The 25,649-nt window shown below is 38.0% G+C and overlaps 1 protein-coding gene across 5 annotated transcripts in view; it reads right to left on the reverse strand.

Moving 5' to 3' along the window:
* Nucleotides 1-334: 334 nt before the first annotated feature.
* NEBL (nebulette) overlaps nucleotides 335-25,649 on the reverse strand; it is a 273,670-nt gene continuing 248,355 nt past the window's right edge. For all 5 annotated transcript variants that reach the window (XM_069776653.1, XM_069776663.1, XM_069776673.1 and 2 more), the window contains 2 exons: nucleotides 10,698-10,813; nucleotides 335-5,299 (listed from right to left, as the gene is read on the reverse strand). In XM_069776653.1, the coding sequence (XP_069632754.1) occupies nucleotides 5,123-5,299; nucleotides 10,698-10,813 (293 nt within the window). In that variant the 3' untranslated portion in view covers nucleotides 335-5,122. The remainder of the gene's footprint in view (nucleotides 5,300-10,697; nucleotides 10,814-25,649) is intronic.

Below are 25,649 nucleotides of genomic sequence, written 5' to 3' on the forward strand. Positions count from 1 at the left end.
AGTCAAATCAGCAGACCTCCTTCACTTACTACCTTTGCTTATTTAAACAAACCAAAAGACATGGACTGTAACTCCCTGTTCTATTGAAGGGTTACAAATACAGACTGCAAAAGCAAATTAACCCTCTGAGGAGAGGGCACTTCTGAAATAAAATGGTGTTTTAGGAAACTATTTTCTGAGATCAAGCTTGAAGAATAATAGTGCTAAATATTCTACTGAAGTTTGAAAACTCAAAGCTTCCTTAGTTAAAACAACATACATCTTTGATAGCTTATATTAATGGGTATGGTAGCTTTGCAGAGTATTGTTTATGAATATAATACATACATAGTGCTGGGTTTAATATTTTATTTGAATGACCTTTAATGTTATGCAAAATAAATTGTTATGTTACATCCACTGTGACATCAACTAAAATGTGAACTAGTTTGCATAGGTTAGTACTTTGGGCAGCATGATGTTGCTCTAGTCCACCAAGGCTTAAATATTCACAGTGTAGAGGAAGAAACAGGAATTAAAGCATTTCTACTAAAATATATTTTAATAGCTGGTGTTAACTTTCTGCATAACAAAAGCCAAATTAAGATGATACATCATATGATCCAAGAGTAAGTATATCTGTTCTTTGAAAAACAATTGTTACCTTCATAATTGTATACTCCCAAATACAGTACAGTTTTGCAAAATAACTAAAACTTGACACACTTTAAAGCAAACATAAGCCAAACTGCACAGCGGTTCATTTTTGCTTTTTATGTCACACTGCAAAAACCAACAGCTGAGAGAGTTTCCAAATCATGCTAATCAATGTCAATACAGTCATTGCTGTCTTCCAATGGTCTAGCAATTTCTAATAGTAATATTAAATACACGATTGAAATGCTACAGTATAGCTTATTTCCCCCCCTAAAATAATAATAATTAAACAAATGTCAACAACAACTGGATTACAACTTAAGTACAATATGCAAATTCTATTTATCAGACACAAGAAGCATATGAAATTTCTTTGACTATACTGTTGTAGTGCAGGCAGTTTAGGAAATATAGCTTTCAGGTTTTCTTTCAAAAGGAGAGATGGGGTTCCTATGGCATAAAGCTGGAGAAAATCACTAAAGCATTGCAAAATGGTTTATTCTTCTACAGCTCACCAATACTTTGCATTTGCCAGCACATCAGTTTGGAGATCTTTCAACAGCATCTTTTGTCTGTTTCAGTATATTATTTAAACATTTACTAACTAAAGCGTATTCTGTATTTTAAATGGAGTATTAATCAACATAACTAAAATCTAACATTTTATACCCTGTACCACTTTCTGCCAAAGACTTCTGTATTTGTCATTTCTTTTTCATTGTACAAGATGACATGCAGTCACTGTACAGTTAAAACTAGAATTATTACCTTTCCCAAGTATTGGAGACCTTCCATATCCCCGAGGAACACTTGGTAGGGACATATTTGTCAAAAATATAATCCATGGGAGGTGATTCTCTGTCAAATCCCAATCTGCTGAAGTGGTTTATGGTATGTCAAATGTAATCAAGGAAACCCTGTTTCATCAAGATTAAATGCTAATGTTCCATCATGAAAAATTACAGCTGCAGTATCTGTAAGTAGCTTTGTTTAGAAAATGAAGATTAGCCAGGCAAGAAAGAGTAATGAAAAGCAAGGCACCCATTTGTTCTTGTATATATGTATGAATATGCTCTGTGTTGTTTTCCATGTTTCTACTCGTGTTAGCAAGAATTACAGCATATTTTATCTTCTTTATTTCTAAAATGCTTAAAATGGAAATGTGTGAACTTCCAACCTGAACTTTGGAACATCTTGGGGAATTTGGCTCCTTAAAAGTCTTTTCCTTTCCCCACAAAAATGTTGTCTACAGGAAGAAAGTACAGTGAGGGGAACATGCTGTGTTAAAAAGGAATACATAACTTTAAAGGTGACAAGACAGCATATAACATCTGTTCACACCTATATCCCACTGCATGTAACAGGCTCCAACATACGCCTTGTAAAACCTGTGCTGGCACAACTTAATTGCCGACATACTTTCACTACCTTACAAATTTTAGATCTTAAAAAACATTTTTATAATTGCACTCTGATAATTTTGGGCCTTTGATAGCATTGCTTAGAACAAAGCTGCATAATGACACTAAAGTTTGGTTTATATCAAAAAGCAGGAACCATTCCACATGAACACAAATTACTAAGCATATACAACGTAAAAACCTGACTACATGAATAAGTAACTTAAAACAGATCTTAATAATTCTGCTGACATACCATTCTCAAGAGAAATACAATTCACATACTGTTTTGTTTTCTTGACCTTTTTTATTTTGCAAATTGCTTTAGCTGCTTTGCCAGGCTAATGAATATTCAAAATTCATAAAGGAAATTTTATTTCCATTGTTTAGCATAACATAGTTCTCTAATGTCATCAAATGCTCATTTCCTGATTTACTTTTCACTATACCTACAGTGTTCACTGTAAGCTGTCTCCTCACTTGGGAAGAATGCTAATGTATTTATAGGTCGAGACTTTCTTTTTTATAAGTCACTAAAAATTGCAACTTGATGCAATATATCTATTCCCTGTATTTCTTTTTATTCATATCTGGTTAAGAAACTGACAACTTGTTTTTACAGTTGTCAGCATTACACAGCTAATAGAGCAGCACAGCAGCAAGGGATAGCCAATTCTGCCTCAGGCATCATCAGAAAAATTTGCTAGCCATCGTAAGATGGGATTTCTCTCCTTGATGTTGATGGCTGGTGATGAAAACCAACAGGGAAGCAGACTGCTTCCTTCAGAGCTTCTAGCTCAGCTTACCACAACAGCCTTTTGAAAAGCCATTTGACTTGCAAAGCTTGCTAATTTAATGTGGAAGTCACCAGTAATGCATAAGGGTCTGTCACAGCAGCAGCCCTATATGCAAAACTTTCAAGAATTTTAAATGACAGCACCCATACAGATTGCACATTTACAGTATTGCATTCCTAATTTTAAATGACATTTTTTGAAGTTAGATGCTCCTGGTCAGCTTTAGGCTTGAAATTAGGCAGCTGACAAGAAAGCACAGGCAATTCCACAGTCATGGTCATTTTTTAATTTTTTTTTTTTTTAGCGCAGTCATTCCTCCCTGTTTGGCAGCTGGGATCAGCCCTGTGTTAGCAACACCTAAAAAAAATTGCATAAGCTTTCCAATTCCTAATTGTATGCAAAAATAGAACTACCAGGCATTTGCACTGATAACTTTCAGTTGACATAACACCACCATACTGCATTCCTTCTTTATTCTTTAAATAGACATTGCAGGCTTGCTTACTTTGTGAAACGAGAAATACAAAATTGTCTGTAAACTCTATATTTAATTCTACTTTAAAAATTCCAGAAACAGAAGAAAGCCAGTGCAAGCTCAACGTTCTGAGACCTACTCCAAAATTAACTTCTCCAGCAGATGGCTGAACACCAGAATTGATACTATCAGCAAAACCATCTTCTTCCTTACACATGTATGCATCCACATGAGTAAGTTCCCATGTGAATCTTTAACTCTTTTGTTCTTCCTCCCAGAGTTTCTCCCTGGGAAGGAACACGGCACCCTCCTGGCATCCAGTCAAAGGAAAAGCACCTTCCCTGTGACCCAAGCCTGCTGATACAGTCCCTCTTACAGGTCCATTATGTCACCAGTTATTTGATCCTCTCCTCAGCCTCACAGACCGAGACCTGGATCTCTCAGTTCTGATCATAAGTTACCAGACACCAAATAGCATATCTGAAGGTTTGCCAGCAAAATATTTTGACTGTTTTCTATGGATGGCTAAACTGAAGCATGATGGCATGGAATATGTTGGACTTCTGTTTAGTTAGTTTTCCCTTCGGTGTCAGTTATGAGAAAGATTAAATCAGTAAAAGAAAACATAATATTTCTCCATTGTTAATCATTTGGCAAGCATAAAACCCACTGTTGGATCACCAAGATTGCTGGAGGAAACTGAGGCAATAGGCCATTGAGCTGAAATGCACTACAATAACCAGAGCTCTCCTCCACTCCTCGATGGACGTGCAAGTATTTCTGAAGCAGGGGTAGGTACATTAGCTCATCAGCAAAGCAGCCATTAAGTGAGTTACCTGTAGTAAGAAGGAGGGATGTAACTGCAGGCTTTGTGTGACTGCACAGCACTGGGGCCTCACACAGGATATTTATTTACAGCAGTACAGGTGAAGGTAAAGGAACTAACATGAAGTATTTGTTGTACATTGCCCTAATGGAAGTTTATTTAAATGCTAAGTATTATTAGAAGGAAACAGAAGAGTTGACAGGTTTTATACTCTAGATAGTCTTTGCAAGGAATTTTCTGTGGAAAAGATGCCAAAGAACCATGAATTCAGGCACGGATCTAACTGATGGACTGGGATGCAAGCAAAGCTGATAGAAGAGGTCACTGTTGGAAATAAGAGAAAAAGGGTAATCCAGGAATAAATGTGGGTATGCAAGAGTCAGGAAATTTTTGCTGTCAAAACAGACCTGTTTACTGTAAGGCTGCTGGGCAGTAGGGGGTTTTATTTGGGTTTTTTTAGTAGCATATTACTTGTCATTATTTCAAATGATTGAATTATCTACTTAGCATTTTAATTTTTATTCGGATGCTAACTGCTCAAACATTAAACACCTCCCTAATAATCTGAAGATGTGTTCAAACTCAGTGTGTTAACCTCCTGTGACTTCAGAGTGCCATAAGAAGTGAATCGATTTTATGGTTGTTATTATAAAGAGAAATAATGTCTTTGAGGTGTAGGGAAAAGGTATTTCCCCTTTACAACTAATTGACTAAAACCTTTACAGGATTGGCAGCACCAGGCTTCCATATATGTTTTTCATTTTGAGGGAGCGCTATTATATGCAATGCTCTTTTCAAAGCTCTGAGCTTCTTGTTGATTATTTATCTTTACTTTGAAGGACTCTAAATTGGATTCTGAGTGAGAATGCAGACTGTTACAGCAGTGTTAAAGTAATGAACATGTACTCTTAAAAGATTCTTCTGACTTTTTCTAAAGGGTTAGGTTTTGAGTAAATCATAATAAAGCTCAAAGGACTAGACACAAAAATTAGTTAACAAACTCAATATAATTTGCTGGAAGCATTCCTGTTTTCCCAGTTCTCTGAACAGTACCATACATCCAGCCATCATCAATTGGTTGCACATTGATGATATAATCACCATCCCTGAAGGAAACTTCATCTTCATCTTGAGCACTGTAGTCATACATAGCTCTGTATGTTCTCTGTTGAAGGAAAGAAAACAAGGCTGTAAAGTCTCAAGCCTAAACAGAGATAGATTCCTTCTCTTCTTTGCACAAAGAAAATGAAAAGAGCAGGAAAAAGAACAGAGGGAACAAGGCAGAGAGAGAAATCACAAGTTACCTGCTGAAAAGAAACAGTACACCCTCCACCCTGGCAAATATGCAGTGAATACAGCCCCTTTTTCCAAGTACCAAAATAATTCTTTTTGTGAACCTGCATTGTCCAAAGTCCTCATACAAACAGATTTCAAGCCAATCACTGCCTCTTGAAATATTCCACCTGTTGTTTCATACATTCACTAGTAACAGTTCATTACATCTAGCCATGGCTAGCTGTGCTTCTGCTCCCTATTTGCATGACTCCCAAATAGCTTCTCCTGTGTCTTCACTACAGAAAAGAAACACATTCTTCATCCAGGTCATTAACTCTGCCATCTCACTGAATGTCCTTCATTTCGTTAGGATTTTACCCCAAATTAAGAATTAGGAATGTATTACTATCTAATGAAAAAAAGACAAGATTTTTAAAAGTCTGCAAAAATACTTTTTATTAATACTCGTTTTTGCATATTCAGATAAAAGATCGATCTAAACAGAACACCAAGGCCTATCATTAGCTAAGCCAAATTTCTCTACACCTCTGTCCACTGTAAGCCAAGATTTTAATTTTCTTTCTAAATAAGAGTATTTATTTCCACTTATAACCAATAAAATGCTGGAATTCAAAGTGGATTTTCAAACTCAGAGGGAACAGTCTACTCCTGTATCTTAACAGAACAAAAAAACTAGCTCATTTTAAAATTCCCAGGGATACTTGCTTTTCCTTACCCTGGCTCTTGACAGAAGTCAAGAGCAGTTCAAGCATCACTGATAATATTCAATTTCCCTACCAGCAATTTTTGATATTTCACCATATCTAGCTCAATTTTTCTGCTACAAGGATTCAAAGAGAAAAAAAGGTAAAAACAGTCAATGTTTGAGTTAATGCCTAGTACTACTGTCTGAACCTTTTAAGAGACAGCAAACTTTTTTCTGCTTCCCAGCTGAGGAAAACAGGTCTGGATTAATTTTAATCCATCTCATATATGGGGGGTTGAGGGTTTTTAATGAAATTATTTTCAGAAAAGATGGAGATTCCTCCACACACAGTAAGTCATTTGTCACATGTTGGAAATGTGGGATCATCTAATCCAAACACTATAGGGCAACACATTATTACTGTTCCCATGCTAGAAATACACTTTTGTCTTGATTCTGCCTTTATCATTGGTAGTGCAGATTAAACACTACAGAGAAATCAACTCCTGGTTAAACACTGGAGACCACTACCATTCCTGACAAGCCTACTCTGAACTGTATTTGAGTCTTGCTCTGTATAATTGTCCTCTGTCATCCCTTGTAGTGTTGCCACCCTACAGGCTGCGACCAAAAGTGATCTTCTATCAGAGGTATGTGGTTTCTTGGTGGTTCCTTAATGTCTTCCAAGTGTTCATGGAAGGTGATGAAAAAAAGCATCATTGTTTATGCACTACATCAAAGCAACAAATTGGGAGGGTTCTATCATCACCAATAATTCCTTAAAGATTCACAAACTAGAAAACCAGTGGTCAGAAGACCCTAAGGAATGGTCTGTGCCTTTGAGAATTTTATTTTTTCCAACTATTTCAATTGATCTCTCTACTGAGCCTTAAACTAACTCCAAAAAAAACAGTGGAGAATATGCTATTACAACAAGCTCAGCAGCAGTTAGTCCTTTAAAGAATTTATTTCAAAAAAAGGTCCATTTAAGAAAAATGGTAGTAAGTCCATATCTGGCATAAGGCAGAGAATAGATTTTCCTCTGAGCCATGCTTATATGTCTCCCTTAAATGGGCAAAGACCGGGGCAAGAGATTAAATGTTTTATTAAAGTAACATATAATTGGAAAAAAACAGTTGTTTTTACTCACCCAGAAGGATGCTCACTCATCCTTAGAACATCATGGTATAGGACATACTAGTGCTGTCTCCTTTTAGGCAGACTACATCACTGTAGTAGCACAGTTGTGAAGAGAAGCTAGTAATTTCAAACTTTAAAAAAATTTATTAGGGCCCTAAATGCTGCTGAGAAACCTAAATTTATGGCCTTAACACCTAATTAGGTGCTAAATGGCTGTCAGGAGAAATCTCCATAATAATCCTGTTAGCATTTAATGCCTAATTATCACTTCAGAGTGTAGTCTGGGCTATATAATTGAGAATTACAATGCTTAAAGGACTCCAAGCAGGGATTTCTAAAATGCATTTTAGTGAATTATTTCTCTGTCAGCAGTGAGTTTAGCAAGTACTGAGAGCACAAGAGGGTATAAGAAAAGGTTGGGGTTTTTGTAAAACAGTCAAACACTCACTTATCTCCCACCTCCTCAAAGGTCTAACTTGCAGCTACTGCTTAGACAGAACAGTAAGTCTTGTGCATATGAAGTACTGAAGCCCAGCTCTCATATTCCCAGCTCCCCAGCCAGATGTGAGCTGATAGATGCATATTTCCACTTCATCCACCAGTTGATACTTATTCTATGGATTGCTCCTTGCAAGGAAAAGTACCTGTTGTAGTGTCCTTCACATAGAACAGCTATCAAGGAAAGTCAATTTGCAACCTAGGTTTTGCTTTCCTATCACTTTTAGTTATCTAAAAACATAAGAACACCCTCTGTTATGTTCCAAAGAGGGAAAGAGCCTTCAGGGGTCTGTTATAAAACATTCTATACTCTGAGCAACAATATAATTCAGCCCATTATGCAAAACTGCTCATAGAAAGTGAGCAAAAGTTAAGAATCAGAAAATAACACAATTTATCTAGGAAAAAAATCTACGCAGAGACTGTGTTAGGATCATGCTCAAAACTAAATCAACCAGAATTTGAAAATTTAGAAATTAGAAAATTTCTATTTCTCAGTACAGGAAATTGGTGGACATAATTATAAAATGAACTTATGTCTTTTGAGACCCTGATTTGATAACAGTGCAATAAACCGGCTGAAAGGAGTAGGTTTTACTACAGCAGCTAATTCTCCAATCACCCCCACCCTGATACAAACCATGGGATCTTAATCACCCTCGCCCTAGAGATGTGCTGGCCAAACTTATGGGTGGCTTTGCCACCTTCATTGCTTTTCATTAAGTCTCAAAAACTGCTTGTGCTTTGAGACCAGTATTCAGGCTGGGATTTCTTTCCTCCCGTCTCTTCCCCTTCTTACTTTCTTCTCTTACTTCTTTCTTCCCTCTGCCTGGCTTAGCCAGACATGGCTGCATCTCTGGCAGTACTGCTCCAAGCCCAGAACCGAACAGGCAGCTGAAAGCAATGAACCTAACAGTGTTTAAGTTTATCAGATCTCCTAGTGCGTGTCCACACTGCATTTGAAAAGCACTCCAAGGCTGCCTTCCATCTTCAGTCTGTGCGAATCGCTACACTTAAACACATCCCCAACCAGAAGTTTCCTCCAGCACACACTGGGAACCCCTTGTGCCACCCCAACAGCTGAGTGTAACATGCCCAGCACGCCTGGATAAGATGCACAAGCTAAAGAAAAGACAGTCTTTTGATGTGAAGGTGGAAAGGCAAGGGAGGATGCCAGGCTTCTAGCTGTATCTGAGATACCTCTTTTGGAGCAGAATCATCACCCTGGGGCGTGATAAGATCAGTTGCTGTTTCCTTTTTTCCCCATGATAAACAACTATTATCCCTTAAAAGAATGTCAAATTATAACAGTTTCACAAAAGGGATAAGAAATCCTGTTGAAAGGAGACAGTCAATCCTTTATTTTTTAAATGCTTTAACTTCACTCTCTTCCTTTTCTTATTTACTTTTGCATTCCCCATTCTGGAAGGAGAGGCAAATGATGATTCTCAAGATGACTGAAATGATATTGTTTCAACAGGTAGCCCACCAGATCAGTCACTGGGAGATAGAAATATCAGGGAAATAGTAGCCATCTACCTGCCCACATAGCTATGAAGGCTGCTAAGTGCATTTTGAGATTTGCAGGCATCTCCATTCTCTGTCTGCTGGATTTGAAGACTGTTTGCTTTGCTCCCCACTGACTAGCAAATCTGCTGGCAAAGCCCAGGCTTCCAGGTCTCCCATTTTTTGGACTCTGGCCCTTTTGGAAAGCAGCCAGCTCCCCAGGTGCCTTGCAATATCCTTGGAAATTAATGGTTGATTCCAGTATCAGCTGCCTCACAGCTGTCATGCAGGTGTCCAAAGAGTTTCTCAGGTTATTGGCTCACCAAAAGATGCAGGTATCTGGATCCCAGACTTCCCAGCAAGTTAGCCCCCTCAGTCCCCAAGCAGCTGAGAAAGTGGCAAGCCTGAAAGCACCCAAACCTCATAGAACATCATGATCTTTACAACATAAAATGCCATGGAGTTTCAGTCTTAAAGAAAAATACAAGTTTCAGCTAATCTTGAAAACAGTTTTTTTCAGCTTAGCAAGCTCTCAGTTTAGTTCATAACTAAATATTTCATCTCTAAAGAGCTGACTGAGGTAGCAAATATACATCCATTCAAAATAGTTTAAAATTCAAAATTACAAGTCAATATTTTTAAGGTAAAAGGTGACTGGATCTGAACTATGAAATCTCTAGGCAGTGATATGATAAAAAATAATATGATAACCATTAAAACTGAACTTTATATGTAAAGATTTCCAAAAGGAAAAAGAAGCTCAATTTCCTAAAAATTCCAGCTGAATACCCATTCAGCTCTCCTTCCATGACCAGTTACTTCTAAAATGAAATATTCACTCCAGCTTTACATTCCCATCCAGCACAATTAAGAAATTCATGACTGTGGCCATGGTTTCATGATAAAGCTTCTTCTCAGTCACCCAGCAGTATAACTCGATTTGGATCAGGCACGAGTGCATGCATGACTCTCCTGTTGAATTAGGAAGGGCACACCAATATGGAGTCTGAGGTAAGTTTATATAAGTACAAAATCAGCAGGTCAAAAAATCTGAAACAAATTTAAACCAACAGGGTCATCATAAGAGACTGTGGTTTTCATCCAGTGCTAGAAGCCTGAATTCATCAAAGCTCAGCCTGTGAAATACTGTCCAAGCATTTACTATTTGTTTTAAGTATACAGAAGATTCAGTTATTTGTCTGCCTTCTGGAGATCATAAATAATTTTTTTTAATGCATTCTGACATAAAAGTTCTTGCCACTGCCCTCAGTCACTTAATCTTTTTTATATCTGAGGACTATCACTTGCATTTAGGACTAGGACAGTCAAATAGCCCAACTACAGAACTCAAGCGTACCAATTCACTCATTTAAGAGATTTCACAATAGCTGATGATGTTGCTTACCAAATAAAATCATTCTTCAAATCCAATACTCACCAGACCTGCTGAATGAGGCTGTGAATGCATGGACCTCATGGATGACATACTGGTCTGGTGCATGTATCCATATCCCTGGGACTGGCTTTGCTGATATGCCCCAGGGAGAACAGGGGCTGTGTGTTAAAGAAATACAGACACATTAATTAAGTTTTTAAAAAAGTCCTTATCTAGCATTTTGTAGAAACTGTAGATTATTTGCATTGTAAATAACAGTTCCTCAGTATGAAACAGTTCAGAATGATTTCCATATACAACATAGGGCTTTCCATAGGTAGAATTACACATAAATGTAAAGCCATAGCAATATATCCACAAACACTGTCAAGGTTAGCTGGAAAGAAAAGCTCAAATATCTTAATTAGTCTGACCACAAAAAGGTGTACAAAAGCTTGAGACACCACTAAATTTTGATACTGCCACAGATGACGCACTAAATATCATGTGCCATAAACTACCATTTTTAAAGGAAAGATTGATGAAAAAAGCTATATACTAATACAGTTTTGAAATGTTTCAGTAGAAATTCTCTGCAATTAGCTCTTAACTCATTGCAAACTAACTTGTATTTATTGGGCTATGAACAAAGAAGGACTGTGATTCACAGGAAGAGACAGAAATGTAAAAAAGTGAGCCCACGGTTGGGTTTCTCAGTTTATTCTGATTCCACCAACTTTCTTAGCCAAACACAGAGATCAATGGTTACTTAAGTATTTCCAAGTCCACCTCTTTCAGTATCTTCCTCTTACCACACAATTGTTCCATCTCTTTCACACATATTTTATTCACATTATTTTAACAATTACATTATTTTAACAATTCTGTATGCTAATCATTAACATGTTGACTTTTATTGTACCAAGAGCTGCTGAAAGAGTTATTAATACAACCAACAAGGACTCCCTACCTCTACAGCTTACTAGGAAAGCATTCGTAAACCTTCCATATCTGCTCAAACACCTTACTTCAGCAAGACCAAAACAGAATGAGTTAAAAACATGGTTGATCAAAAAATATGCGAGAAATAAGCACAGCATCAGTGATGACTCACTATTTTCCTAGCAAACCCAATAAGCATTTTTAAAGCAAAATTAAGAGACTGAAGTGGTTTTCAAAAGCTAAAGATTAAAAGTTTAGTCACCGCATATTTGTGCATGTTTTAAAGACTCTCACGCACTCTGAGAATAAAGACTTCTGGCTTGTATGGAGGTTATTAGCCCTTCTCCACTGTTACCAGAATTTTACTAGTTCAACTGGAAATTCATTTAGCTACACTGAAAAGAAAATGCATTTCTGTTGCTACTTCTTCAAGTGGTCCATCTAGCTGGTATTCTAACTCCTCTGACAAAAGCCATCTTTTGCTTACAGGAGATGGAGACCATGCGGCCCATGAGTCAAAAATCTTCAAACATGGAATCATTCAGCAGTCTGACACTTTTTGAGATACATCTCTTGGTCTTGCTGGGAACTTCAGGAGCACCCATCACACACAGAATCAAAAAAGAGCAAAGCTAATGTAGGATTTAATGGGGTTCAAAATGTATGGAAGGACCCAGGACTTTTAAAATGAAAAAACATGGGAGAAGCAGGAAACCTGCACTAAAAAAAAAAAATTAGGAGAAGTATTTATATTTGCAGTAATAACACTCTGTCCTTCTCTGCTTCTTCAGGATCAGGACAATAAATGTGTGTGAAAAAGGATTAACAAGAAAATGTTTGCTGAACTATTTCAGAAAGAAAAGTCAATCTTGTGCTTTCAGCAAGGTGCTTTACCTATCATGCTTCCCCAGCTAACAAAACCACTGATTTTAACAAAGGTTCTTCTTAAAACATCCATTTAGTTTTAGTTAGCATATTCAAATGCACCAAGTATGTAATTACAATTTGGGATGTTACTTTTTGCTCTACTATACTTGTAAAGATACTTAACACTGTATATTTAACTAGGGTTTTTCTGATTTAGAAAACATGTTTCAAACTATTGTAATGAATAGATTGCTTTGTTAAGTGAGTGAAATTAAAGTGATACACAGTCAGATGCAACACTGGAACATGATGAATAATGGATGTTTTAGGAGTGCCAAGTTCATTCTAATGACATATGAGTACAAAGACATTTTAAGGCAGTTTAATCATCAGAGAATTGCTGCTCGTTAACATGTTCACAGGATTATCATGCATTAAGTGAATAGTCCTAAGTAATTCATGAAATAATTTATGTTTCAGTGTTACAAGCTATTTCTACATGACCAGATGTAGCCCTTCATGAGAAAATAGAGAAAAAACCATCATTTAATCAAAGGTTCTGCAATCAAGCTGGAATGAATGTGTTTTGCCTAATTCACCACCAGCATAAACGTAGGTCAGTTCATAGAAGCCACCGGAGTCTCATCTCCTCATACCAGCAGTAAATTGGTTATGTGGGTTGAAAACACACAAGCTGAAAACAGCTTAAACTTTTTAACTTAATAGAAAGCAGTATCTTAAGCTGACAATGGCTGCTGATCAGTGACTGCCCACTCTGCAGCTACAAAGGGCTGGTAGCTTTTCCCTGGTCCCCGGCAGGGGCAGACCCCCTGAGAGTCCCTATCTTCTTCCTAAAAGTGAAGACACTGGTAGAAACTTTTTACTCTTGATTCCTTCTCCCCAGAACAGATCTTTCTCAATTCCTACCAATCATCCCTTGTCAGTGTAATGCAGCAAGTGTACTGATGGCCAGCTTTATTATAGCCTCCAAACTGACAGGCTTATTTTGGGGAGGATAACTCATGCCTCCTGCCTCTGTGACAACTGTCAGCAGCAGGTCTGAGACGTTCTTTCCTCTTTTGTAATCAGCTTCTCACAGTCTGAGAGAATTCTGTCAAACTGTCTCAGCAAACCTGTTTGCTAATTTACCTGCAACAATGGAAACCGTAAACCCAGAAATAAAAAAAAAAAAAAACAGGAAATAAAGCATTTCTTCCAAAGCAGGAGAAATTTTAGGAAGCATTAGAAGCTGAAATATTAGAAAAAGATTCTATACTATCAAAAAGAAGGAATTTCTAGGATTAGCTTTGCTAATTGTCTTCTAGTCCTTCATTTAGGTATCATATATATGAGCATATATATCAGCAGATATCAGTGTTGAAGACACTTGATTGAATAATTCCACCTTTTTTTTTCCATTAAAAGAATACTGTAGTAGGGCCGCAAAAAATGACCAATAGTTTTTAACAGTTTTTTACAAAAAGTACTTAAGAAAACTCCAGATGGTTGCCTATTTGGAAGATCATTTGGGAATCACATAAATAAGCAGGCTAGTGAAGAGACAACAGATCTGAGCTGTGTTCCTGGTGATGTACAGATAACTCAAGGTGAGATTAAATGATGCAGAGAAAGAGTTTGACTTTCCACCATCATCATCACCCATAGTTAACTGCAATCTTTTGGCTCAGACCAAAGTATAAAGTTCTATAACATCACTGACTGCAGCAGCAGCAAAAAGCAATGGTTTTAGTTAACCTAAGGGAACAATAAAACACAGTGGTGGAACACGAAATTCATTTAGCTGAAGCCAGATTTATTGGTGAGGGAGCTGAGGGCTGACCATTGCTCCCAGAAGTAGAGGTGGATGTTTCTTCTCGTTGCATTAAGACTTTACCAGATGCATTCTGATGTATCAAAATTTACTTTTTTTCTTGTCCCACTTACCGAGCAAGCCAGATATACATTTTAAATTATCTACTCGAAGAAATTTATCGTATATCTCTTACTATATCTTTATAGGCTTCCCCAGAGAAAAGACAGAGAAAAATGAATGAACATGATAAAAGGCAAACAGAGAGGAAGCCTCCAAGAAAAAGAAGAAGCTGAAAGAATAATAACAAGTATCAACTTGCTGCAGCAGACAATGGGGTCTGCACAGTGTGTACCGATCAGGACATGCTTTGAGAAGGACTGGGAAAGAAAAAGGTCAGACTGTGGCAACAGGAAAGGTATAATTAAGAGAGCACTGTATAATTACAGGGTTAAAAAAAAGTTTATTCTAAAAAGAAAAATCATTTAAAGGGTAGGTTCCAAGATATATTTTATCAAAACCATACTTAAACTCTTTCATTCTTTCGTACAGCAGAACCTTGACAATCCATGGTAAAACAATGTATCCCCACTGCTAACTACTGCAGTTTTGCAATTTACTAGACCAGATGTAAAATGACAATCACTTCATTTACTTACAGACATCATGCAGTTTTAAGCATTTATTTCACTTCATATTTTGATGCTATCTCAATTCATGGTTTCACTACTAAGACTTCAGAGAACTCACAAAGAATATTGCAACATTTTGTAATAACAACAACAACATGAGAGAGCAGGAAGTAAAAAAGGACGATGATCATTATGTGCTTAATTCTAGTGCCTGTAAGACACTAGAAATCAAGTTGTAGGTTTTCTGAGGAGCACAAAAGTTGCAACAGAGCCAGAACACAGCATCATCACATGTCTATGTGCTACTGACATTATGACTAGCTCCCTCAAAGAGATGAACCTGTTACAGGAATCATGTTGCTCCACATATATTGAAGTCCTTCCCCTGTTTTGCCTTGCCGCTGCCTCATTTTCCACAGATTGCAATGCCTAGAGCAGGCTTCATGGCCTTACTTTACAAGGCCTCTCCCACAGCTTTCAATTCCTTCTTTCTTTTGCCCTTCCAGTAGAAGTTACTCAGCTATGTCCCATGCAGCAGAAAACGTTGTCAAAGTAGTGATGTAATCAGACGTGGGTAAGTCTAGGTCTAGATTACACTTCTGGGGTGCTCGGGTACACCCCACTTGTTGTTCCTGTAGATGGGCCGCTGCCCGAACTTCACAACCCCCTTGACCACTTCCCAGTCCAAGTTACAGGAATACGTAGCTAAGGAAATACGGCCTTAGGGTAAACTGTTACTGCTGTGTTGAAGCTGGTGGATAATAACAACTGATACCTTTTTAAAGCCTTCTCTAGAAAGTGTCACAGAGGTAACTTTGGTTACAAACTCTGGCTTGGTACTTTATTTTTTTGTGTTCTATCACTTTCCCCAGACATTGGCTGCTGCTCCCCATCATTAAAATATTTAAGTGATCTGGGTTGGAAGAGACCTCTAGTTATAATATAGTCCATTCCCTATTTAAAATCAGGGCCAAATTTGCAGTTAGGCTGGGTTTCTTCAGGCCTGTCCTCTAATTTTGAGTTCAGGATGGAGATTTCACTGCACCTCTTTGGGCAACCACAAACCCTATAATTCCTCCTGTTTATTTCCCATGCTGTGTATACTCCTGTACAAGCTCTTGAGATGAGCTCAGCCCAGCATTGCATTAAACATACAAGCATCCTGAGAAACAGTTTTAAGGAGAGATTTGAAGAAGGTTTACACATTAGTTCTGCAGAATTTCACAAACGGCAGGATAAATGGAACATAATTGTTGTCAACCAAGAATTTAATGAGAGTTTTAAAGAAGGCCCATATCACAGGCTAATCAGAAACAATAATCTTGATACTCTGGCAGCAAGTAAGGCAGGATAGATATGGTGAGGATAAGATGTGAAAGACATAAAAAGAGAAGAAAAGCACCTTGACTGCTATGACAGATGAGCTTTTAGCAGGTTTTTAAAGATGATGTGCTAAACATCATTCTCTCTTAAAGTTAAGAGTGTTGAAAGAATTTGGCAGGAGTCATGAGGTGATAAGTCTCAAAGAGGCTACAGGCAGTCCACCCTTGATTCCCACAGCATATCTGAGGTTGATGCTCCATGAGCTGGCTGAGGCAATCTAACACTCCCACCACCCTTTCTGTTCCTTTCAGCTGGGTTGGTTTTCTGTTGGCTTGATGAGCTAAGTCAGCTCAGCAAGGGATCAGACCAGTGACAGATGCAGTGCAAGGAAGGAGACAGGACCAGGTACCCAAGGCCACAGGCAGCAGAAGGCAGCAAACTGCTAGATCAGCTCAGCTGTCCCAAGATATGCCCCTTCAAGCACCTCAATTCTGTGCAAGCTCCCTCTGCATTCAGACCACAAAAGAGCTGAGCCTCTCACAGATGCTTCCCTCCAGATGTCCCAGCATCCAGCTCCAAGCAATGCATCCCATGTAATGCAGAATGCTCCTGAGTACTAGCATGTGGCATGCACTGTTCAACTACTTGTATCCTAGGTCTCCACGGTATTTGAAAAAAGTCATAGTAGAAGTTTAGAGAAGATTAAGCCTAATGCAGCCAGCAAGGGCTGTTTACTTGACAGTAAAAAAGGGTATCAGAGAACTTAAAGCCTTTAATGAGTGTGCAAGGACTGCCCAGAGATAGAGATGGTGAAGAGGCTGAGATGAGGTACATAGCTCTGCAGCATCTCCATGGTACAGACCAAGGGGATAGTCTCTAAAGGACACAATAAAAAAGCAGTCACAGCAGTACAGAGAACAAACGGAAAAGTACAGATATGTTAGATACTGATAACATCAGGAAAACCTCAGTAATAAATTTTCCAGTGAAGAACTGATTGCCAGGAATGCTCCTGTCCCAGACTGGGATGAAAAGAAAAAAAATCTCAAAGATTCATGCAAAAAGTAATTTTAAAAATCAGGTAAAGAAACAATTTTATGCCAATCATTTCAAAAGATCTAGGTTTAATTTTGATAATTTTCAATGTTTATTATAATTTGTGACTCTTCAAAATTAAACATATTTCAACATAAAGCTGGATTCTTTGTTTCAAAAATGTCAAGCTATAACTGTAACAATCTCAATACTGAATAAAATGGGGGTTTTTAGCATTGGGACATTAATCACAAGTGATCCATTCCTATAAAGAAGTCTCGCATTAAACTGCTATCTTCTGATGAACAATACTGAAAAATTCCCAGTCATCTCTAAAGTTAAATTGCTCAGCATTAACTTTTCAAATAAACTAGAAAATGGAAACACATACTCTAAACTGATTATAACTCTTATCTATTATAGAGTTTTATTATTTTCTAGTCAGCAACAGTAGCACAGCACAGTCAAATTTACTGGGAATAGGTCAGACTGCATAAGCATATAAAAAGCACTAACCTGAAGACTGCAGATGGTGAGACCTGATACAGAACAGTGCTGTTTTTAGAACAGTAGAAAACAACATGGTAAGGCATCTTGGCATTTTTTCTTGTAACAGTAACTTTCCCTTCATTTCTTTTCTTTCTTTTTTTTTTTCCTCTTTTTCTTGCCCTTTACTCGTCAGTTAGGCTGCTTTCACGGATGTCTGAGCTACCAGGCTTGTTGCTCTCAGTGGTGCTGTCAGAAGCAGCAGTTTGTCTACATACTATCCATTACAGGAGTCAGTATTAGTTAGTAAATTGGAATATCAAGCCCAGATATAATTAGGTTGTTGAAATAACAACCTGAAAGTATGGCCTAATTCACACAGGGTGCTAATAAATATCTGCCATGCTCACTGACCCCATTAGAATTGAAGCTCTGAACTACTTGGAGTCAGTGGCAAATTCAGAACATTACAAGCTTAGGAAGTTTCCATAACCTAAATTACAAAGATATAAGAAATAAACCATGCAATCTTCAAATACTTGGAAAAAAAAAATGGGGGGGGGGGGGGGGGGTCAACAAAATTATGAATCTTGTATTTAAAATAACTAATATTAATTACTCATGATGCAAAAAATCAAAATATCTCTACTCTCAAGATTACTTACTGACATACTACAATGGATAAAATAAAATGTTTTAAACTAAACTTCATTAGTGTCATGATTAGACTGTTTTAAGCACCATTATTTTATAACACCATTTTATCAGCTAGCAATAATTAAGCCTAACTATATGTACCCACCATGTAAGCTGAAGTAGATTATTATGGGAAATGCAGAATCATACAATTATAACTCTTCAAAGCAGTTTCAATAAAAGAAATTAAAATTTTATTTTGAATGAAATTACAACTGATCACACATAGCTGTTTAGCATATGTCAAAGAAAACAAAGAAATTTTGAAAGGAAAGAGAAAAAGAACATCTAATGTGCTCATGCCACATGGAATCCTGTATTTTATTCATAATTTGTTTTCCTTTTAGGGGGGGACTAGCTCATATTTCAGTTACTCCTGAGAGAAAACATAGAAAAAATTCACCTGTTCCAAAATTCCCGATTTGTATGAACAGCCAATATCATTAATAATGGCTACACTGGTCTTTGCTGTGTAAGTCCATCATGCATCCAATAGCAGATGGAGTGGGAATTGAGAAGTACTAGCTAGTCCAGTGGAAGAACGGTTGGCAAACTGCCTCTCTAGTACATCATGGTCTATGTGTCTGGTCATTCAGGCCTTCTCCTTAACTCTTCATATTTTGAGGAACAGTGGATCAGTCATTTCCATTATATTCTTCTTCAGAGCAATCTATTTCTTGAGGTCCATCTGGCCTCTCTGAGGGGTCTAAATCTCTGTACTGCAAAAAGCCAGTCTCTCATGGACATTTTTTCCTTTAAATACAAGTAGTATGGCTTTCATTCCCCTTCAGAGGAACTCCACAAAAGGGCTATATTCAGAGAAAGTCCAGGCTAGCACAGTCTCCAGAAGCCATGTCTGCATGCAGTATTAAATGTCATAGTCTAGAGAATAATGAAAGGAACCCAGGATGTCCTGTTTTCTGCTGTCAACATTAAAAGAAAGAGGACAGTCAACTGAACATTCACCCTCTTCATCAAAAGACAATAACACAGGGAATATTTTTGCCAGAAAGTGCTTGTGGATATTCCTTAGAGCATCATTTCTACTGAGGAACAGGGGGTGGAGGATACCGAGTCACAGCTGAAAAGCCTTTGCAGTCATTAACACATTATTGCTGTTGTAAAGCATCACAGACTTGTAAAGTATTAAATACAGGTAATATTGTGCTCTGCCAACAGGAAAGGAGAAGAAGCTGGATGCCAAACAGTCCCTGCCTGTGACTGTGTCTGACTGTAGAGCAGTGAGGTGGTGAGTGGCAACTTCACAGCCTGCAAAGAGCACGAGCTAGTCCTCTCTTGGCAGCGCAGACAATTTTGATGAACAGAAAATGCCATCAGCTTCCCAAGACTGCCTTTAGAAAGGTCATTTAGGACTGTAAGACCATAAAACACTCAGAAGAACAGATTTGATAAATGTAATTCCATAGCAGCCCCTTAAAATATAAGCTTTTTCACACAAAAGCTAAAGGTATTGGTTATAAAATAGGGTCGTAAATGATCTCCCAGGAAATTCAGTAAGCAAAATGTTTCAACAGGTTACCAGCCTTTAAAAACATAGGAAGAGGCTGTTGGTAGTGCTCACTTATACTGACATGTTTTTGTGGTTTTTTTACTAAAAACCAGGATAAAATAGAAGTGAACACAACACAAAATTACAATTTAGAATGAAAAACAACAATTATTGTCTTCATCCAACTTCTATGAACAGTTGTTTTCGAGATTTTAGAAACTGTATGAATTCTATAGCGGACATTTAGAATTTTATGGGCAGTTACAACAATCTACTTCACTTACAATTTAATTCACTTAAAATACAAACCATTTATCCCCCTTCCAGATCCCACTGACCAGTTCTTACTACAGCACTGAAAAAATAAAACTACCCTAAAACTGGAGTCCTATTTGTCCCCAGTTTTGAATCCTAAAATGTCACTTTAGGGTTATGATGATGAACACAGAATATTCTAAACCACTTAAATGTAGAGCAACTGACAAAAAATTCCGTTTTGAATATTCAGCTACAAAAACTTTTCTACATGTTTAATTCACTTATTTTCCTCACAAAAGGAGATTTAATACATTAAATACTCTATTGCAACCTGAGGACAAAAGAATTACTAACTGGGACAAGCGGAGAATGGATTGTTTATTTGGAGCACAGTTTATACAGATGCCATGAGAGTGCGGAGGGGCTTGGCTGGTTGCTTCTGCTTTAGCAGAATCATTGACCTTTCTGGATTGCAAAAATGATTTTGTTTTTACTATAGTTTCTAAAAGAAGAGGTCTTCAACTCATCTCTACGTCTAATGCATGTATTCCCACATATATGTTCGACGTTATATTATGTGTTAGGAACTGTTCTAGCAGTTCAAATATAAAAGGAGTGCCCCCATTAATTTTATATGGATTATAGCAGAAAGTGCTATGAATATTATTTTGGAATTAGTCGTCAATGGTAGCCATACAGTCCAAAGAGTTTAGCCTATGTATCTATTAGTAACTGGTGTACCATAATACTTGCACATATCCCCATTTCTCCTACTGGTATTGTAACTGGAACATAACCAAATCACAGGGCATCCTGCTCTGGAGTTCTGAATACAAATTGCAGTCAGGATTTGGTACCACTGACAAACAAATCCTGTTGCCAGCTGACTTTTTTGGCTGACATTCCACCTCAGCTGCAGCATGTCTCGGCTGAGAAAACAGAGTACAGTATGCCTTTCCTTTCCTCGCACACCGCACCACATTCTTTTATTTATGAAGGCACAAAATGTCTGAAAGCCAGCCTGAGGAATCCTTGGTCCTGGTGGGGCCACGGTGCACCACAAGAAGCTGCAATTCCTTCCTAAATTGTGAATAGGCAGGTTTTTGCTCTAGGCTTCCTCACAAATGGAAAGAGTTAGTAAAATGAAGGTTATGTTAACATGCTACACTACCCACATGCCTTCAATCACAATTTGAACTCACATTTACTGAACATCAACTGTTGCCCACTTGCATTAAAGAGAGAAGCCTGCAAGTTCTCACAGAAGCTGTGCTTTGATTTCTGTGCAGCTATTTACTTGCATAGTGGGTATAACCAATCTGAGCAAAGGTGGAAGGATAGCATCAACCAGGATCGAGTATGTGACTGCGCATAATTTTACTAATGATATTTATTGTCTACTGAATATAAAATCCTCTGAAGTGTATCAAAAGCTGCTCTAGGGGATCACACTGAATAACTGAAACAACTGCTTGCCAAGGGAGCCATTAACACTTCCAACTGTTGAGTCACTTGAAAATTTCCCCTCCACTTTCTGCTCACTAACCGTTTAAAGGAAAAAGGAACATCAAACTCAGACAGCTGGCAGGGTGAACACAAGGATCGCCTGAACTGCTGCCACACTACAGAAATCGAAAATGGGATCTCTTCTGGATTCTCCTCCACCTGGATGTGTGGGAATTGCCTTTTGGTGCTGCCAGATGTCAAGGTGTGGGAGAGAAGCATGGGAATTAAAGATAGGCAGAGGGAATCTAAGCAGAAATATTTTGGAAGTGTGAAATGTAAAGCTCTCCCTGGAACATTAACTCATCCTCAGTGAAAATACACTGAATGAAAATGTGCTTTCAGATGAATCACAATTTATATCTTAATATATTACAACCAATGTGGGATATTTAGTTATATACCCAGAGCCCTAAATCAAACCTTCATCAAAACTTAATTTAACCCTCACTTGGAGTGCCATATGAAGTTTCAAGTTTTACATTAAAAAATGAGATTTTACAGATACTTCATACGTCTGTTACGGAAGAGAATGAAACCTAATCTTCTGGACTAATTTCTCTCATGTTCTGCATTAACAAAGCACTCAGCAAAGGACACTAGAAGTCCGATAGTCCAGACTAGGAGAGAGAGATTTGATAATCCTCAAACTAGTGCATAAATGTGGTCCCACTGCCATTCTGGATTCCTAGATTTACATGGCTTAAAAGGTTGAAATGGATTATCCACAGGAGACCAAATTATATATTAAGCAGTCAGAAATCTTCTTTTCACAGAAACTTACACAGAACTTAGCAGATGTGTAAGGAAGACACCCACTATGTTTCTAACTGAAATCTGAACTCTCACAACTAACCTTGCATCTAATTTTCCTTCTTACCTCAAATCTAGAGGTGAAAAGGTATCACCTTTCTAACATCAGAAAACGTCCCACTGTTTTCAAAAACTCCTCCAGCTGTAATGTCATTATTTTTAATCAGGAAAAAAAAAAACCCTTATGCCCTTTTGAGCATCAGGAACCACTGCAAAACAGGAGGCAGAAGCTGAAAAAGCAAGACACATCTCCTTCAAATGAAAGGTAGAGTGTTCAGAAGGGAGAGAGCTCTGTCTTGCTGCCTGAACAAGCACTGTCCTTTTGGGGTACAGTGTGGTTAAAGCAAACCTCTACAGAGGAAACTGTATCACTTCAGCAAAAATCTATTTGAGAAGGGAAGACCAGGATTCACTAGTTTGGAAGGAGTGTAAGCTCTCCAATGACAAAAACTGTTCATGTTAAATAATTTGTGGCATCAGACAGGTACCAAACATATGCATGCACTTGTGCCCATGTTACATACACAGAGAAGTATTTAGCCAAGTTCAAAAATATTACCAGAGGTTTATGGGTGATGTAATTATTATGCGTCTGCAAGCATTTGTACTACATTATACACTTAGGAACAGAAAATCATCTGATTACCAAGACGGAAAAGCACAGTTTTACCATGACACTGTTGAGTGGAATAAGACTATTTTTTCCCACACATTTCAGGTTGGCAAACCTGCTGGGGGCTTGGATGTAAAAGAAGCAAAACCAAAGCACCATCTAGTTCGAAACAAAAAAAAGCCAAACTCAGAAACAGATGTAAAAGTCTGGTAGATAAGGGAAGTGTGGATGTGACTGTCACCAAGAGGGAGTACACAAAGCGTTCTTTTGATGTGTTCTGCCTTCTGTGGCAGTGCAGCCCGCTGATACACTTGAAAAGGGACAAGAAACCCACAAAAGCCTATAGTTCTTCCTGTGAAATCTACAATTCCTCTCCCTCCAAATGCCATATTTGATTACTGGACTCTAGGGAACAACGTTACAGAAACAGAGTTCAGCTACCTAGCATAAAAGAACCATTCTTCCTTGGCTGCCAGAGAAGAAAATACAACTGCTGTGTCATTCTGCTTGACCTCCTTAAAATGACAGAGCTTAGCAGCTGAATATGAAGAGGGATGAAGGATTTCTGCCCTGTACTCCTGCTAGCTGCACCTGGAGATCGAAGGCAGATCTCTGTATTACAATATAAAGAGCAGTCAGGTATTATTCCCTCTTTTTTAATTTGACTTGTCTTTTACTAATGGTGATTCTTCCCATCCTCAAAACCAGAGGGTTTTTTATAAAAAATGATGGGAAGGACAGAGCAAGGAAGGGAACCAAATCCTGTTTCTTTTCCTCTTCTTTTTCCATCTGTTGTCAGAAGAGAAGAGTATTACCACTGTCCCAACACAAGTAGACTCCTTGGCCAATGTACCAGGGGGCATCTCTGCAATTCCAGCGTGTGAAATGAAGAGTTTTTTCCTCCATGTCATCTGACCAGTTTGTCTTCTGATGAGACTAACCAGGAGCAGAAGCAGCAGCACAGTTCCTTGTTCTAGAATTTTCTGTGGTACATATGGCTGGGTGTCAAAGACCCAGGGAAATCCTACAAATAAACATTTTTAGATACAGAGCCACAGATACTGGTGTGTGCTAGAGGAAGAGAAGGAGACATCCCTGAAATCAGTATTTAAAATGTCAGTGTCGGGCTGAGGAACAAAAGCCCTCTGCATGAGCTGGTACACAGTGTGATGCTGTTGCGAGTAATACACAATAATACATGAAGTCTACATTTGCTCTTTGCAGGGTTGTGTTTACACTGCAGTTCAAACAATAGTTCTCCTAATGGCCTACAACATGTTCCTGCCTTAGTGAGGAAAGGAGAAAGATAACCCCTGGAGTTTGGAGAAAGGGAGGGGAGCAGGTTCAGCTACTCTGGAGCCTTTCTTCTTCATAAGGCTCATATCACACAAGGAGGACACACCACTAGGGAGAGACATGAAAGGACTTACTGTTTCTCATTGACTTAATTTCCTCTCCAAGCTATATAAAGACTTCAAAACTTTAAGTACCCATATCCCACAGGAAGATACTGCGGTACTGTGTGTTCTGCAGTCTTCATAGACTTTGGAGTCAAATTGCCAGCATGCCCATTTGCCATATTTATCCCTCAAAGGTTGTTTGCCCTAATCTTTTCTGGATCTGACCAATTGTTATGTAGTATCAATGAACTATCTCATACGAATTTTCAGTTTTCTTATAGCAACCTACAGGTTACTTTTAAGGTTGATCACAAAAATTAAGAGACTATCAAGATATAAGTGGAATTTCATGGTTTGTTGAAATTTGTGTATTTGGATGGCCAGTGTGACTAAAAGAAGGTAGCTTCCCAGGTAAAGGAAAAATGAGAGACCTGAGTGTTAGTGGCAGACCCTTTTCATCAGAATAAAGAAAGGAAGACCTTAAGCCTCAGATCAAGGCCTCTTTGTGTTAATTCTCACTACTTGGTCTGGTGGCAGCAGGTGAACTGAATCTGAAGAACTTAGGCTGAAGGAGACAAGTGTAAATTGTAAACATGTAGCCATTCAGTAACACACTGGCTCCAACCAAATACATGAAATTTTAGCACTCATTTTTAAAATGCAATAAAAGGCACTTGAAAATTCTGTCCTAATATTCACTAAGGTTTCCTACATAACATGAGCTTTTGGGAGGACAGCAAACTTCATTTCTGTCTCCTACAGACTGACTTCTATATAGGTTTTAAGATAATATGATGATGACTTAGAAAATAACCAAGAAATCAAGTTGTTTCCCAGCAGAGTAACAATATATCCATGACTGAAAGGAACTGATACTCACCTCTGACTTTTCTCCATCTACAGACTATACACAGTTTAAAATAAGAATAAAGGGACACTTCAATATGCTGAAAAATTCTGAACATATGTTAAGGAAAAATGTATATATCATGTCTATATGCTGATGCACACCAATTAAACTAGAAGGTAAGAGGAAACAGAAGACAAAAAAAGAAGGTCAAAAGCAAAAGGGGAGAAAACCAATGTAAAAGGTTTCAACTAAAAAGAAAAAAGGGTGTACCAGGGAC

This window comes from Haliaeetus albicilla, chromosome 2 (assembly GCF_947461875.1).
Source record: "Haliaeetus albicilla chromosome 2, bHalAlb1.1, whole genome shotgun sequence".
Lineage (NCBI taxonomy): Eukaryota > Metazoa > Chordata > Aves > Accipitriformes > Accipitridae > Haliaeetus > Haliaeetus albicilla.